This window comes from Vigna unguiculata, chromosome 7 (assembly GCF_004118075.2).
Source record: "Vigna unguiculata cultivar IT97K-499-35 chromosome 7, ASM411807v1, whole genome shotgun sequence".
NCBI lineage: Eukaryota > Viridiplantae > Streptophyta > Magnoliopsida > Fabales > Fabaceae > Vigna > Vigna unguiculata.
Window position 1 is genome coordinate 18,918,984 of NC_040285.1, and position 18,142 is coordinate 18,937,125.

General features: G+C 39.2%; 2 protein-coding genes across 2 annotated transcripts; one reads left to right on the forward strand and one right to left on the reverse strand.

Moving 5' to 3' along the window:
- Positions 1-648: 648 nt before the first annotated feature.
- LOC114191031 (transcription factor UNE12-like) lies at positions 649-5,343 on the forward strand. The gene is made up of 6 exons (XM_028080175.1): positions 649-1,077; positions 2,348-2,467; positions 2,603-2,668; positions 3,742-3,807; positions 4,347-4,424; positions 4,497-5,343. Exons 1-6 carry the CDS (start codon positions 817-819, stop codon positions 4,722-4,724), a joined length of 819 nt encoding a protein of 272 aa, XP_027935976.1. The 5' UTR covers positions 649-816; the 3' UTR covers positions 4,725-5,343.
- Positions 5,344-11,761: 6,418 nt separating this feature from the next.
- LOC114191260 lies at positions 11,762-12,697 on the reverse strand. Its single transcript, XM_028080432.1, has 2 exons — positions 12,531-12,697; positions 11,762-12,404 (listed from the first exon to the last, which is right to left on the reverse strand). The coding sequence occupies exons 1-2, from the start codon at positions 12,695-12,697 to the stop codon at positions 11,762-11,764; spliced, it is 810 nt and encodes a 269-aa protein (XP_027936233.1).
- Between the last annotated feature and the right edge of the window lie 5,445 nt (positions 12,698-18,142).

Consider the following 18,142-nt stretch of genomic DNA (forward strand, 5'->3'; position numbering starts at 1 on the left):
TCTAGGACCGCGCTACTATATTATTTTGTGTGACGTTTCCTTTAATTATGATTATTAATTAGATGAGACGTTACACCCTACGAGTCTATGTGTGAGCGTGGGTGGATTGTGTCAATATTTGTGTGAGTAAGAGTATGTAAATATATGTAAGCATGAGTAGTGAACTATGTTAGTATCTATGTGAGCAGTATAACAAACGATCTTTGTGTGAGTGGCAACTGGTAATCCTTGTAGATTGAAATATCTTATTCTAAAAGGTATTATTACAAAAAAAAATTAATTGAATAAAATAACCTAAAGATTAAACCAATCAAAGACTTATTAGAAATAGAAGTAAAATCACTGATTTAACCAAATGTATACGTTAATCTTGTAAATTTATCCTAATAAAATTCTTTGGTATATCATAAATATTGAACACAGTATAACAACCACTAATAGAAACATAGGTCACACATTGAACTGGACAGACTGAAAACAAAAATAACAAGGTTTGATTCCTTCGTGCAACCCCATAGAAAGTAATGGTTTAAAAGTGGGGAAGGTTTGCAGAAAAGACAAGATGAGTATGGAAAGTGTAAATTATGAAAAAACCGAGTCCCTTTGATAAGAAGCAGGAGCATAACTTGTGTATTTATTTCTTAAACCGCATAAAGCCAAACTCCTCTCTCAGTGCATAGTCTCTCTCACTTCTACTGCAGAGTGAAGACTGAGTAGAAACCCCAAACTAACAAACCAAAATTCTCTAATCTCATCTCATTTCATGTAGACACAAAACAACATCATCATTTTATTCCTCTCTTCTATTTCATCGTCATGGCCAATCACCCTTCCGAACCTCCCACCGATGACTTCCTCGAGCAAATCCTCGGCCTCCCCACCTTCGCCTCCGCCGACCCCGCCGACGCTTCTCCGATGATGCTTCAGCTCAACTCCGGCGACGCCGCCTTCCACGCGCCGCCATACCAGCTGGGCCTCAGCTTGGACCAAGGTAAGGGAGGCTTCCTCTCGCCCGAAGATGCTTCTGGAAGCGGCAACCGCTTCCGCGACGACGTCGTTGATACCAGGCCTAAGAACGTAACACAATCAATCTTCTCGATTTCTGTTTCCTCCGCCGTAAAACTTTCCTAACACATGACTTTACGAATTAGTATGTATGTGTATGTGTGTGTGTTTTAGTTTCTCGCTCCTTTGGGACATGATCGTCTGTTGAAACGAAATTGCGCAGCATGGTTTTAGTGAGAGAAAAAAAAAATAGTGTATTGTAGTAACGAATTTTGGCTTCCTTTTGTTGGTGTGATCATCAACGGGTTGCTCTCGTTGGAATTCTGTATTTCATGAGTGGATAACTCTGGTAATACTTGACTTGGGGTATGGCTTTGTAGATAAGAGTTTAACTTGAAGATGAATGAATTGTGACTAGATATTACGGACTATGACTAGATATCGGTGACCGCCCGTTGAAAGTCTTTTACGGCTGAGTTCGGATGAGAAGGAAGAGGAGGAGTGAGGAAAGAAAGAGAAAGGAAGGAAGGAATGACGGTGGTTTGGTTCGGTGGAAATGAGAGAAAAGTTTCAAATCAAGATTGGATGGAACAGAAAAACTTTCTGCACTAGAATGAGAAATTTTCAGATACAATCCATCTATTCTTGAGAACATAATTGATTATGTTCTCTCAGAGAGATTGTGTTTAAAAATAACGCACAAATCATTGTTGCTGCTTTTACTGTAAAAAATATCTTCATTTTCATAGTCTTTCTCATCCTTCTCTTTCTAACTAAACCACTTCTATTTCTACACATTTCCGACCTCTTTCTCTTCCTTCTTTTCCCCTTCTACTTGCTTTATTTTTTTCCTCCCTACCAAACAAAGAATTAATAATTCTTTTTGTGCATTTCAGGTTATGACATACTGGAAATTAGGCTACTTAGGCCTTGACATTAGTACTAAGGGTCGTTTTTTCCTGAATTCTTTTGACATTTTAAGGCTTGGATAAACATCTCCATATAAGCACTTGTTAGAGAAACAGACTAGAAGCCAAGAAGAAGTAAATTTCTCCCATAAACTAAATTAGCTTATGCATAAGTGGAAGTCAGCTTTTGCAGAAGCTAAATAAAAGAAGCTTTATAGGTTAAACTTCTTTCTCTTACGAATGGTTGTGGAGAAATTTATCAAAAACTGGACCTAGATCATATAAGATGTGCTTTATTTGAATATTGTGAATAAATGCTGACTTCTTCCAAATTTCAATATTTCTTTCAATGTTTTTTCTGATTTTAGGAGTGCCAGGGCGAAAATTGGTGATCAATTATCTTTCCTTTTCTCTGATAGATAGTCATGTTGCAGGTTTTTCATGGGCAACCCATGCCAACTACTGTTCCGACTGCCCCACATCCACCAGCAGTGCGACCTAGAGTGCGCGCTAGAAGAGGACAGGCTACAGATCCACACAGTATAGCTGAAAGGGTGGGCACTGGATATTTTAAAGAATACAAACCTTTTTCTTGTTGTAGAGATTATCATTCATAATAATGACAAAATAACTTAAGTTAGTTTCATGATTTGCTAATTTTTATTTTTCATGTTGCCATTCAATGACAGTTGCGCAGAGAGAGAATAGCTGAAAGAATCAGGGCTTTGCAAGAACTGGTTCCTAGTGTCAACAAGGTATTCTTGGATATGCAGTTTTATTCCTAAATGTAGTTTGATGCTTATCTATACGACTTGGGAGATTTTGTCCGTGGATAAGTAATGGATTGTGTTTCATCACCAGACTTTGAAATGACACGCTTCATTAATTTGTGGATAAACATATTTATACAATGTCAGGAAGTATTTGATACTTACTGTCAATTACTAGCAGAAACAAAGAGTGCTAAAATTAGAGATTTTCAAGGAGTGTGTGTGAGTGTCTCCGTAATTTGTCTTGTTTGATTTTTCACTATTTATCTCGGTTAGTTTTTTTGGCACGAAAAAAGTTAGAGATATAATGGTTAAATTCATTGAAATGTGATTACTCTTGGTTTATCTATGAACTTTGTTCCCCAACTCCCACCCCTCCCTCAAATGGTATTCCCTAATGAACTATGAATTACATTTCTGAATTGACCACAGTACAGTGCATTGTTCAGTGGTTTATGAATGCAATGACTGGAATGAAGTGTTAATTTTGGATGTTTTTGTTTGTTTTAGGAAAAATAGCTGGAATATAGATTAAAAGATGGTTGATTTTTAATCGATGCTAAATTCTTTTTTATTTTTTCTTTTGTTTTCCTTATAGTAAGTCATAGATATGAAACACTGGGCTTTGTTCTCTCTCTCCCTCTATATATTAATATCTTCCTTAAGAACGATTTAATGCTAACCTATTCCGTTGAGTTTAGAAAGTGGTATCTATGCTTTGGCCTTTATGATGCTTAAATCAGTTCACATTGAGTCTGCTTTTAAGTAAAACCTCCCGATAGCCATGTCTCACATGTTTTCTGTTTAACAGTTCATATTTATTTGTTTATTACCATATAATTCATGAGGAAAACTCTTCTATCAAAGGGATTGGAAAATAGAACAACATTTGCGTTTGTTCTGATTAGGTGTGTTTGAAATCTAGAGTTTCGTATTAAACTATACTGTATTTCATTATAGAGGTTTCATTACTGACTTGTGATCTGCCGTATGTCTCATAACCCTCTACAGTATTGTTTTTCCATTGTTTCTAATAAAATTATTGTGTATTTGTTCAGACAGATAGAGCTGCAATGCTGGACGAAATTGTGGATTATGTCAAGTTCTTAAGGCTTCAAGTAAAGGTTAATACTCATGTGATCTGCATCATGTTTATCCTTAATTGGGCTCAATTTATGCTTAACCTCAGCTTTTTGTTTGATTCGTAGTTTATTTTGTTAAACCTGTTAAGCTTTGCCTTTTTTACCACTTTTCCCTTCAACCCTGGCTTATGAACCATTAGTGCCACTTTGGATTAGTACTCATTATCCCCTGGATTGTATTCCATTTGACTAGTGAATATATAAATATGATCAAATGACGGAATTTTCACTGTTTTGTGATATTGCTTCTTTAACAATTCTAGAGCACCCAGGTCAACTCTGGACTGGATTTTTTCCACCTGTGGAAAGTCTGAGTTTCAGTGTTTGTGATTATGAACAGTAAGCTAATTTCTACAAGCACAGTAGCCAATTTCATTAATTTCTCTTAAAACTTGCGGGAGTACAATTTACTGTTTGAATATGAAAGTGACAGCAAGGCATTTCGTAGAATCCAAACTTGTCAACAATGTTAAACTAGAGTGCATTAGACTTTCAATGATTGTGATTCATCTGGCTTTCAGGTTTTGAGCATGAGTAGATTGGGTGGAGCTGGTGCTGTGGCACCACTAGTAACTGATATCCCATTATCATCAGTCGAGGTAATTGTTCTAACTAATGTTAGTTGGCAACAAATTGTTTCTCTTCAATTTATGAAATTTAGTATCTATCAGGAAGAAGGCAGTGAAGGAAGAAACCAGCCTGCTTGGGAGAAGTGGTCAAATGATGGCACAGAAAGACAGGTAGCTAAGCTTATGGAAGAAAATGTTGGGGCTGCCATGCAGTTTCTTCAATCAAAAGCACTCTGCATCATGCCTATCTCACTGGCATCAGCAATATACCCGTCACAACCATCTGACCCTTCTAGTGTAGTTAAACCTGAAACTAATCCTCCTTCATAGACAGACCTCAGGCACAGGTGCACCATCCAGTGGTTCCATCAAGGACTCACCTAATACTGCTAGGACCCACACGTTATTTGTCTGTTCCAAACACCCTTAGTCTTAGTCATTGGTCAGTATCAATTTGCATTCAAAGTAGGATGCCATAGTCTTTTCCTTTTTGCCGTTCTTTCAACTTTTGTCTAGACAGGGTTTGATGTCAGTGGCCTTCAACATATAAGCAAAGCCCATCTTGGTAAATTTCATGTAAAGGGAAAGAAATTGTCGAAGTTCACTTGATATGCTCTTCCCTTTTGTATCAATTGGTGGGGGTTAGTGGAACGTGATGGAAGCGCTTTTATAGTGGGGCTTAGTTTTTGTAGTGGGCAGTGGGACCTTCTAAAAGGTTAGGGTGGTGTGTATATTTTTATTAGTGATGTAACTCTTAGAGAATTTGAAATGCAGAGGTGAAATGGATAATGGTTGCTTTAATTAAGAATGCTGGGTGTTGCTAGTCCAGTGGAAAATGATGGTGCTTTTTGTTTCTTTGGCGTGTGCTTGAATTATTTGTTTAAAGGTAATTGGACTCCATTTTCCGAATGGGGAGAGAAATGAAAAGTTTGGTGCCATCTTAATCCAATTCATACCAGTCACTCAGCTACCTTGTTCAAATCTCTACTGAACTCGTCTGCGTGTGAATATGAGACCAAGGTTTTCTTGTGCGTGTTAAATTTTGTCAATGACTGTGACGTGCCTAATAACTATTATTCTTTTGAAAACTGTCCCTGTGCTTCTGTGCAACTGCTTTTGGTACAATGACATTGAAATCAGGAGCACCATTCTTTGTAGACTTTATTTTTGGATGTGAAAGAGATAACAAATACTAACTAAGTCTAACATCTCGGGTACAGATTTGGGATTCCTTTCATGGTACCAAGAATTTTATTTCAAGTTATGCGTATGAAAGAAAAAAGGTTGTTGGAAAAGTTTGCTTTGATGCTTTGTAAATTTTGAAAGAAACGAGTCTTTAATTATGAACTCATATTTAGTGATATCAAGGGACACAAAAAGAAGAAAAAACTGGTAAATATAATAAATAGTGTGACATGATTGAATAAGAAAAAAATATGTAAAATAAATTACCGTGTAAATAGTTGAATATCATTATTTTACAATAGATTAAGTACGTTTTTAGTCTCTAAACTTTGATTTAAAATTAGAATTTGTTTTTTTAAAATTTTGATACATTTTGTTTTTTAAATTTTAAAAATGAATGAATATAATCATTTTAAACCAATTACATTTTTTTTTGTGTCAAACATTTTTCATGTTAGTATTAGAAATGTTTACATTGTTTGACACATTTTCGGTTTAATATTTGTTGAAAATGTGTTCGACATCTCAAAAAAAATTAATATAATTGAGTTAAAAAGACTATATATATTCATTTTTAAAGTTTAGGAACCAAAATGTATCAAAGTTTAGATAGGAAAAAAAATTCAATTTTAGATCAAAATTCAAGAACTAAAAACATATTTAATCCTTCTATAATAATTTATGGCTTTGAGTCTTCTCTGGAAGAAAAACTAATTAAAGTTATCAAGATTATTTAATTTTAATTAATGTCAATGATTTATATTTTCACATAAAAATTGAATTATTATTTTAAAATGTTGATAAAGATGCAGCTCCTTAGTCTATTAATCATAGATCCAAAACAACTTGTAATACATCTCATGTTTTGACTTATAAATGGTTATGCTAAATGTAACATCCCATTTAATTTATAAGCGAAATTAAATATTGTGTCGCATAAAGTAACATATAAGCGCAGTCCGGGAGTTTGAAACTAAGCTCCCAACGATCCATGGCACACCACGATGTCCAAAGAAAACGGGATAATGAGTTAACTAAAAGTATATAAATCTAAAATCATCTATTTCGTGGGTCGCAGCCCTAGATGAACTCATACAGAAAATATAAACTAGTCCACGCGGACTATGCGGCAGAACCTCCATCTCCTTGCTGACCTCTGGAACCTCGCCCATCTGCTCCCATCAATAATATTGATGATCATCGCAAGAAAGAAGAACCACATACAAGACAACAATACAATAAATAGGGTAAGCTAGAGCCAACAACATTTTTATCATACAGTCAAAATATATTTCTCACCATTCAATATCCAAACATCAACCAAGCATGTTATGACTCTCAATCAATACACTACGACTCGACTCGACTCGACTCATCCGGATACGTATAACTTGGTCAGATTCAGCGGATGCTTGCACTTGTGGTGGATATCTCTGCTCACCCCCGAGCTATGTGTTTCAAGTGTTACGATGAATCAAATTTCCCTCACCACAAGGTTAGCCCTTAATGAATTTCGGGCCTCCTGCTACTCTCACCACAGGAGTCAGTCCGATCTAGGTGAGACTAACTAACTCTTCAGAGTGTCAGGATGCAACCTTACCTTGAATCCTTACCTAGCTATACAGATGGGGCACCACCATGAACACCTACTAACAGGGGCCATGGAATTACGTCCCGACCACTGAAGCGCGACCCTGAAAGTCTCACCTAGAGACCCCAAGGAATTATGCACTAACACAGACAAAATACAATCATACAATCAGATACTATTCACTATGCAAAGATACCCTCATTATATCAACCTTTAAAGTCGTTACCTTTCAATTTCCAGATCCAACCCATTCCAACTTATCATAATCCATTCATGTACATAGAGTCCAACTCATCTCATTATCATGCCACTTTAACAACACCAATCTCATTTAGTTCACATGTCAATACTCATACCAAACCCATCATTTATAATTCATGAATCATGTTACGCATACATCGCACTCCATTATATACCTGTCCATCATCATAGCATTCATATCCAACCAAAACAGATCATCCAAAAATAAACACACATCCAAACAAAGCGTTGTCTCGCTCAGTACCTCGCTCAGGCTGAGGGGTTTCGCTGAAGCGAGACGTGCTTGCGCAGGCGAGCTCCCCCTTCGCCTAGGCGAGGGCTCGAGAAGGGAGCAGAAGCACTCGCGGGATCTCGCTTAGGCGATACCCCTCTCGCCTGGGTGAGATGCTCGCTCGCTCAGAATCATAGTGGGTCGCCTGGGTGACCATTCGTGGAAAAGGGCTTAGGCGAGCCTCTGTTAATCTCGCCTAGGCGAGACCAGCTCGCTTGGGCGAGTTTATCAGTGCCCGCCACTGTTTTCACCTGCAACAGATGCGAAGACATACCACAAGCAACAATCCCACTGTATCATACATCCATAACAACAGGCAAACACAAAAAGAATCACCAACCACATAAAATAGCAGACTCACACCAAATAAATAGAGGGTTCTAGCTTCCCTTACCTGGAAGTAGCTAGAAGGTGCCTCGACTCTAACCAACGGAGCACGGCAACTCAAAGGACGAACTTGCGAGCTGAAAAAGACAGTGGAGCAGAGTTAGGAACTAAGCTCACAGTGAAACCCTACTGTACAAACGGACAGATGCTCATGGAGAAGAAGTGTGAGCTGAGAGATAACTTACGTGGGGTAAGAACTGGGTTTGAGTTAGCTCGAAGAATGGCTTGGGGAGAAACCCTAGCAGAGCGTCCTGTGAGAGCAGTGAGGGATGACGGCTGGTTTCTGAAAGAGTGAAAGTGTACGCATTGGGGCAGACTAAGGTCAGTTTTATCCTTTGGGCCAGCTCTTAGGCCCATTAGATTTGGGGCAGCCCTACAAGTTAAAGGCATAAAAGAACAGGGCCTTACATTCTCTCCAACAACAAAAGTTTTCGACCTCGAAAATAAAGACTCACCAGGTAAACAGATGTGGATGTGATTTTCTCATGTCCTCCTCCAACTCCCAAGTCGAGTCACCCGTCCTCTGATCCCAGCTGACTTTAACAAGACTGACAGCTTTTCCTCGGCGTTCCTCCACCTTGCTATCCTCTAAAGCGATGGGTGGTACTTCCACCGTGAGATCCTCCCTGATTTGTATATCCTCAGCTTCCAACACGTGGGCCAGATCGAATACATACTTCCTCAGTTGTGACACATGAAACACCGGATGAAGGTTCGCCAACTGCAGGGGTAAAGCGATCTCGTAGGCTACCGGTCCGATCCTCCTCGTGATCTGATACGGGCCAAGGAATTTAGGAGAGAGTTTCCTTGAGCGGAGAGCCCTTCCCACACCAGTGGTTCGGGTCACCCTTAAGAACACATGGTCGCCGGCTGCGAACTCCAAGGGTCTCCTCCTACGGTCTGCATAGGCCTTCTGTCTACTCTGAGAGGCCTGCATTCTGTTCTTCACCATTCTCACTTTCTCAGTGGTCTGCTCTAATAACTCTGGTCCGACCAACACTGCCTCTCCATCCTGATACCAACAGAGAGAAGTTCTACACCTCCTTCCATAGAGAGCCTCGTATGGCGCCATGCCAATGCTCGCATGAAAGCTGTTGTTGTAGGTAAACTCGATCAAGGGCAACACCTCGTCCCAAGCCCCCAGGTGATCCAATATACATGTCCGTAATAAGTCCTCAAGTGACTGAATGGTCCTTTCTGATTGACCATCAGTCTGGGGATGGTAGGCCGAGCTCATAGTCAACTTTGTCCCCAAGGCCTCCTGTAAGGTTTGCCAAAACCGGGATGTAAATCGTGGGTCTCTGTCGGAGACTATGCTTGAAGGTACACCATGTAACCTCACAATTTCCCTAACGTACAGCTGAGCCAACTTGGCCATGGACATCCTCAAGTTCATCGCCAAAAAGTGGGCACTCTTGGTCAATCGGTCCACTATCACCCAGATGGTGTCATGTCCTCTAATAGTCCGTGGAAGATGAGTCACAAAGTCCATGGAGATGTTGTCCCATTTCCACACCGATATCTTTAAAGGCTGTAGGATCCCACCGGGCCTCTGATGCTCCACTTTCACCTTCTGGCACGTCAAACAGGCTGATACAAATTGTGCCACGTCCTTCTTCATCCCCTGCCACCAGAAAGTCTCCTTGAGGTCCTGGTACATCTTAGTCATGCCAGGCTGCAAGTTAAGACGACTTTTGTATCCTTCCTCAAGGATCAACCTCCTTACCTCTGCATCATTAGGTACACAGATTCTGCCCTGAAATCTCAGTATACCATCATCACTCACAGCAAAGTCTCTAACCTCATCCGACCCAAGCTGTTCTCTGACTCTGTTCAGACTGGCATCCAACAACTGCCTCTCTCTGATCGAGTCCAAGAAGCCACTAGATATAGTAAGGGTACTACACCTAATGGACTCGGACCCCAACTCCACCTGTATCCTCATGTCCCTGAACTTTTCTAGTAGTTCTACCTCTTTTATCATGAGATGTGTCGTATGTATCGTCTTCCTACTCAGAGCATCTGCCACCACATTTGCCTTCCCCGGGTGATATAGGAGCTCGAAGTCATAATCCTTCAAGAATTCCATCCACCTCCTCTGCCTCATGTTCAGCTCCTTCTGATCAAACAAGTATTTGAGGCTCTTATGATCGCTGAACACACGAAACTGTGCACCATAGAGATAGTGCCTCTAGATCTTCAAGGCAAAAACTATAGCCACCAACTCCAGGTCATGAGTGGGATAGTTACGCTCAGGCACCTTAAGCTGTCTCGAAGCATACGCCACAGCCTTTTTCTCCTGCATCAAAACACACCCAAGTCCGAGGTGAGAGGCGTCACAGTAGACTTCAAAGGCTTTCCGACATTCGGGATCACTAGTATCGAAGTGCTAGTCAATCTTCTCTTCAGCTCCTGGAAACTTTCCTCACACTTATCTGTCCAAGTGAAAGGTTGGTCCTTCCGAGTAAGCAAGGTCAAAGGTGCCACTATCTTGGAGAATCCCTCTATGAACCTCCTATAGTAGCCTGCTAGCCCTACAAAGCTCCTAATCTCTATGGCCGACTTAGGACTTTCCCACTTTACCACTGCCTCGACCTTTGCTGGGTCCACTGCAATCCCCTGGGCGGATATCACATGCCCCAAGAACTGGACTTCATCCATCCAGAACTCACACTTAGACAACTTGGCATACAGCTGTTTCTCTCTCAAAACACCCAGCACCAACCTCAAGTGTTCTGCATGTTCCTCCTGAGTCCGGGAATAGATAAGGATGTCGTCTATGAAGACTACGACAAACTTATCTAGGAAAGGTCGGAAGATCCTGTTCATGTAGTCCTTGAACACCGCTGGAGCGTTGGTCACGCCAAATGGTATAACCACATACTCATAGTGGCCATATCTGGACCTGAAGGTCATCTTTTGTACATCATCCGCCTTTACCAGGATCTGATGGTATCCCGACCGTAGATCTATCTTCGAGAAAATCGATGATCCATGCAACTGATCCATCAAGTCGTCGATTCTAGAGAGTGGATACTTATTCTTGATGGTCATCTTGTTCAGTTGCTTGTAGTCCACACACAGGCGTGAACTCCCATCCTTCTTCTTCACCAACAACACTAGTGCTCCCCAAGGCGAAGTGCTAGGTCGGATGAACTGTTTCGCCATCAGCTCTTCTATCTGTTTCTTGAGTTCAACTAACTCTGCTGGAGCCATGCGGTAGGGAGCCATCGATACTGGACCTGTCCCCGGCACTAGATCGATAGAGAACTCCACTTCTCTACTGGGAGGCAATCCTGGAACCTCCTCCGGGAATACATCTCCAAAATCCTGGACAACCGGTATCACTGACGTTGCCTCTCCTCTCTCCACCTCCATATGTGTGAAGATCATGTAACACTGCGCGTCGTCATGTAGTTCCTTCATAACACCCTGAGAAGACACCAACTCAAGCTCCTCTGCGTCGGGAAAAAGCAGCTTCTTCTCTCGACAATCTATTAGAACGCGATTGGCAGAGAGCCAATCCATTCCTAAGATCACCTCCAACTCTTGTAGAGGCAGACAGATCAAGTTCACCCTGTACCTGCATCCCTCTACCTCCACTGGAAGCCTAGCACACAAGGACGATGTCTTAACCAAACCTGACGCTTGGGTAGATACTGCAAGTTCACACTATAGCTCGCGCATCGGCAGACTCAAACGCTCCACACAAGCAAATGACACAAATGAGTGTGTCACTCCAGAATCAAACAGTACACACAAAGATTCACCCGCTATCATGCATCGACCCATAAGAAGATTACCTGAGCCTGCAGCCTCTGCCCCGGTCATAGCATATACCCTGCTTGTCGCCTTGGGCCTGTTGCCTTTGTCCCTCCTCTGATGCTGATGGGGAGTCTGAACTAGAGGGCGTGTTGCTGCCCTGGCAAGGTTGGGACAGTCCTTCCCAAAGTGACCTTCCTTGCCACAGTTGTTGCACCGGCGATAACCCTCCATACGCGGCCAGACACTCCTCAAATGAGGGCCCCCACATATGTAGCACTGAACTCGACCTTGCTGTGGAGAAAAACTCCTAAACCCCTGAGGCTGATGGTGGGGTCTATCATACGATCTCCTCTGCTCCTCATGTCTGGGCTTGGACCCAGATGGTCCACCCATCCTCTGAGGCAGCTGTGACTGTTGTGGGCGCTGACCTTCTACCTCACGCTTCATCCTCTCCATCACCTTGGCCTTCTCTACTAGAGCGGCAAAATCCTTGATGGACAAGGGAGCCACCATCAAACGGATGTCACCACGAAGCCCATTCTCGAATTTCCTACATCGTCACTCCTCGTCAAGTGGCAGTGTATAGAAGCGGCTGATGTGCTTGAACCTCTCAGCATACTCTGTCACCGTCTTCCCTCCCTGGGTCAACTGGAAGAACTCCACCTCCTTGGCATACCGGATGCTGTCTGGGAAGTACTCTGAGAGGAATCTCTCTCTGAAAGTCTCCCATGTCACTGGCTCATCCCTCTCCTCCAGGATGGATTTGGTGCTGATCCACCAATGCTCTGCCTCTCCCGTGAGCATATAAACCGAGAACGCCAACCTGTTTTCCGCAGGGCACATCTTGGCGTCATAGATGCGCTCCAGGTCCTTCAGCCATTGGTCTGCGGCGTCAGGACTGGTATTCCCATCAAACTTTGTCGGGTGGTGCTTCAGAAAGTCCTCCAGGCTCCACTCCCTGACTGTAGGTCGTGGTTCCGGACCAAACACAGGGGCAGCCGCCCTATTCTCCTCCAACTGGCGGAGGGCCTCCATATGCTGTCGATGAGCATCCTCAGCAGCTACCCTTGCAGCCTCCATCTACTGCATCACTGCCTGCTGCTGCTCAAGCGACGTCGCCTGTCGCTGCATGGATGCCTCATGTTGCTGCATCATTGCAGCACTCTACTGCGCCATAGCTGCTACCATCGCCTCTATGGCTCTGGCAATATCAGGTACGTCTCCCTGGGATGGTTGCGTAGTCCTACAAGGAGGTGCCATAATCCACTGGCACACAGAAAATCACTTCGTTAGGCTCGATAAAGACAAGAATTTAACTAAGAACACTCATAAGACACAGAGAAAGCTAAACGGACATCCAAGTCCACAGACCTAAGGAATGACCGCTCTGATACCATAAATGTAACACCCCATTTAATTTATAAGCGAAATTAAATGTTGTGTCACATAAAGTAACATACAAGCGCAGTCTGGGAGTTTGAAACTAAGCTCCCAACGATCCATGGCACACCACGATGCCCAAAGAAAACGGGATAATGAGTTAACTAAAAGTATATAAATCTAAAACCATCTATTTCGTGGGTCGCAGCCCTAGATGAACTCATACAGAAAATATAAATTAGTCCACGCGAACTATGCGGCAGAATCTCCATCTCCTTGCTGACCTCTGGAACCTCGCCCATCTGCTCCCATCAATAATATTGATGATCATCGCAAGAAAGAAGAACCACACACAAGACAACAATACAATAAATAGGGTAAGCTAGAGCCAACAACATTTTTATCATACAGTCAAAATATATTTCTCACCATTCAATATCCAAACATCAACCAAGCATGTTATGACTCTCAATCAATACACTACGACTCGACTCGACTCATCCGGATACGTATAACTTGGTCGGATTCAGCGGATGCTTGCACTTGTGGTGGATACCTCTCCTCACCCCTGAGCTGCTCACCCCCGAGCTATGTGTTTCAAGTGTTATGATGAATCAAATTTCCCTCACCACAAGGTTAGCTCTTAATGAATTTTAGGCCTCCTGCTACTCTCACCACAGGAGTCAGTCCGATCTAGGTGAGACTAACTGACTCTTCAGAGTGTCAGGATGCAACCTTACCTTGAATCCTTACCTAGCTATACAGATGGGGCACCACCACGAACGCCCACTAACAAGGGCCATGGAATTACGTCCCGACCACTGAAGCGCGACCCTGAAAGTCTCACCTAGAGACCCCAAGGAATTATGCACTGACACAGACAAAATACAATCATACAATCAGATACTATTCACTATGCAAAGATACCCTCATTATATCAACCTTTAAAGTCGTTACCTTTCAATTTCCAGATCCAACCCATTCCAACTTATCATAATCCATTCATGTACATAGAGTCCAACTCATCTCATTATCATGCCACTTTAACAACACCAATCTCATTTAGTTCACATGTCAATACTCATACCAAACCCATCATTTATAATTCATGAATCATGTTACGCATACATCGCACTCCATTATATACCTGTCCATCATCATAGCATTCATATCCAACCAAAACAGATCATCCCAAAATAAACACACATCCAAACAAAGCGTTGTCTCACTCAGCACCTCGCTCAGGCTGAGGGGTTTCGCTGAAGCGAGACGTGCTCGCTCAGGCGAGCTCCCCCTTCGCCTAGGCGAGGGCTCGAGAAGGGAGCAGAAGCACTCGCGGGATCTCGCCTAATGAGATCCCTCTCGCTTGGGCGAGATGCATGCTCGCTCAGAATCACAATAGGTCGCCTGGACGACCATTCGTGGAAAAGGGCTTAGGCGAGCCTCTGTTAATCTCGCCTAGGCGAGACCAGCTCGCTTGGGCGAGTTTATCAGTGCCCGCCACTGTTTTCACCTGCAATAGATGCGAATACATACCACAAGCAACAATCCCACCGTATCTTACATCCATAACAACAGGCAAAAACAAAAAGAATCACCAACCACATAAAATAGCAGGCTCGCACCCAACAAATAGAGGGGTCTAGCTTCCTTACTTGGAAGTAGCTAGAAGGTGCCTCGACTCTAACCAACGGAGCACGACAACTCAAAGGAGGAACTTGCGAGCTGAAAAAGACAGTGGAGCAAAGTTAGGAACTAAGCTCACGGTGAAACCCTACTGTACAAACGGACAGATGCTCATGGAGAAGAAGTGTGAGCTGAGAGATAACTTACGTCGGGTAAGAACTGGGTTTGAGTTAGCTCGAAGAATGGCTTGGGGAGAAACCCTAGCAGAGCGTCCTGTGAAAGCAGTGGGGGATGACGGCTAGTTTCTGAAAGAGTGAAAGTGTATGCATTAGGATAGACTAGGGTCAGTTTTATCCTTTGGTCCAGCTCTTAGGCCCATTAGATTTGGGGCAGCCCTACAAGTTAAAGGCATAAAAGAACAGGACCTTACACTAAAATGTTCTTTCAACAACCATCAAAGATGATTTAACAAAAAACTTTAACAATAAAGATTTATTAAAAACCGTGTCAAAATTATTAAACATTAATAACACTTTTGAAAAAGTTTGCCTATCACCTCATCATGGATTATTCATCATATATAGTCTTTAGTTTAATTCAAAATTAGATAAAAGTCATCGTCATATAAGTATATATATATATATATATATATATATATATATATATATATATATTTATTTTGGTAGATCTTGACCAACAATAATGTTGGAGGAATCAAAATATTAAACTCAAAATTTATATATTTAATTAGTGTCACTATTAAAAAAAACTAGTACATTATTTAGTTCATTGATAAAAAAAATACATTAACTATAAAAGAAATTACATGAACAACCTCCGAGCATCAGTTTATTATTAGAGAAATAAAATAAACATAAGGAAACACACTGATGCCCTTTGGTCCCGAGTACATCCACATATAAGAAATAAAAAGAGTCAAATACAAGTTTGAAGCGTCCATCATGGACTTAGAGTCCATTATATAGTCACTAACACCCTCCTAGGCGATGCGGGACTTCACATGTTATTTTCATCAACCTAATAATAAATGATTTGCTTCGTGGATGACTTTTCTTTTATCACTTTTGAAAAATTGAATCTATTCGTTTAATTTGCATCAATATACCTATTTTTTTTAGCTTAAGATTAGAAAATAATTTATCATAATTTATTAAAGAAATGAGAGTTAAAAAATGAATATATGATAATCAAGTCACAATTAGAAAACGGCTATGAAAAATCACATAATATATTATTTCTTTATGGATAGATTTTCATCAATATACTTTTTTTTAAGTTTAAGATCAGAACATAATTTATCATAATCTACTAAAAGAAATTGAGAGTTAAAAGAAAAATCTATGATAATTAAGTCACAATTAAAAATCGGCTATGAAAAAATACATAGTATATTATTTGTTCTTCTATATTCACAAAAAATGATATACAAAAGTTTCATGAGATGAAAAATAATGTTAACTATTAAACAAATATTTCAGTATCAAGTTAGACGATAAATTTACCTTTTTTTTTTCTTCATAAATGAAATGGAACAAATAATAAATGAGAGAAAAAAATAATGAGTGTGTGTCTAGTTTATTTTCTTCTTTAAGAAATGAAAATATAACAAGTGAGAGTAAAAGATGAGTAAAATTTGTAGAAAACTAAAAAAGACAATAAAGAATGAAGAAGTAAATAAAACATATTTTAATAAATAATTTTATTCTTTATTTTTGATTTTATATTTTATTATTTATTAACATTAAGTATTATGCTTTATAAAAAAATAAATAAAAAAATTTAATTTCCATCAATTTCTAATATATATACGGTATATACTCTACAAAAATTTAAAAATTAAGAATATAAATACATATAATATAAAAAAATTCAAATTTTGGGCCTATGACACCCCACTCCTACAAAGCTCCACTCATATATATATATATATATATATATATATATATATATATATATATTATCTTACTGTCTTTGGAATGAAGGAATTTTTTTCTAAAATATATGTAAAAATTACTATTAAATTTATATTTTATTGAGAAGAACGTGACAATAAAATCACACCTTAAACTTTGAAAGTTTAAACCGAATAAAAAAAAAGATAATGTTTTTTTATATACCTGAAAGATCCTCACACAACCAATTAGTTTGAATAAGTATTGAATTATATTATGGTTAAAATACCTTTTTGTCCCAATTTTCGTCAAATTTTTTCAAACAAGTCCTAATTTTGGTTGTGTTCAAATACGTCCCAATTTTCGTCAATTTTGTTCAATTGAGTCCTTTTTTGCTAACACCGTTTAAATCATTAACAGTCATGAACAGTGACGGCCACGTGTCACTTCGTGGTTTTTTTCAATTTTTTTATTATTTTTTTATTATTTTTAATTTCTTTTAATTTTTTTAAAATTTGTAAATTTTTTTTAAATATACACGTGTCAACCTAGGAGTGTGCCACGTGTCACTCCGTGGTTTTTTGAATTTTTTTTTAATTTTTAAAAAAAATTTAAAAATTTAAAATTTTTTTAAATGTCCACGTGTCAACCCAGTAGCGTGCCACGTGTCAAAGTCAATGTTTTAAATTCAATTTGGTCTCTTATGTTTATTTATAATAATAAATAAATTAATAGAAAGATAATTAAGAATCGATAAAAAATCTAAATTTTAAATTTTAAAATCCAATCAATAATAATTTAAATTTATGTTTTTCTAAATTCATTTAAATAGATTTATCTTAAATCTAAATTTATAATTTTGGATTTTAAATCCAATAGATTTGGACCGAATAATTTTTTGAATTTTAAAAATTTAAATCTCAACCCATATAATTAGATTTGGATTCGAAAATGAATTTAGATTGGATTTAGGTAGTATACTTTTTTTTTTACTTTTGAAAATTCAAAATCAAATTTTTAAATAAAAAAATATATAAGATAAAATAAATATAAGAATAAAATAAATAATTAAATTTTATATAATCCGTTATATTTTTAAAACGATGGTATTCAAAATTCAAAAGGAATTCAAAGCAACATTATTTTATTATTAATTATTTATCTTGATCTTATTTTTTAAAGGAATGTTTGCACGGGACGTAATCTTTTAGGAACTTAAAATATATGTATAATTTACGAAGGTTTTATAACAAATTTAGATGATAAAATTTATAAAATAATAATAAGTAAAAATTCTGGTCGATGAAATTTAATTAAATAAATATAAAAATTTCAGCAACAAATATAAATATTTTCTTACATCTGGTAT

Coding starts and splice junctions, on each gene's coding strand:
- LOC114191031 (XM_028080175.1), top strand. CDS start 817: ATGGCCAATCACCCTTCCGAACCTCCCACCGATGACTTCCTCGAGCAA. Junction 3,808..4,346: donor TCTTAAGGCTTCAAGTAAAG/GTTAATACTCAT, acceptor TCTGGCTTTCAG/GTTTTGAGCATGAGTAGATT. Junction 4,425..4,496: donor TCCCATTATCATCAGTCGAG/GTAATTGTTCTA, acceptor AGTATCTATCAG/GAAGAAGGCAGTGAAGGAAG.
- LOC114191260 (XM_028080432.1), bottom strand. CDS start 12,697: ATGTGCCCTGCGGAAAACAGGTTGGCGTTCTCGGTTTATATGCTCACG. Junction 12,405..12,530: donor TACTTCCCAGACAGCATCCG/GTATGCCAAGGA, acceptor GTGACGATGTAG/GAAATTCGAGAATGGGCTTC.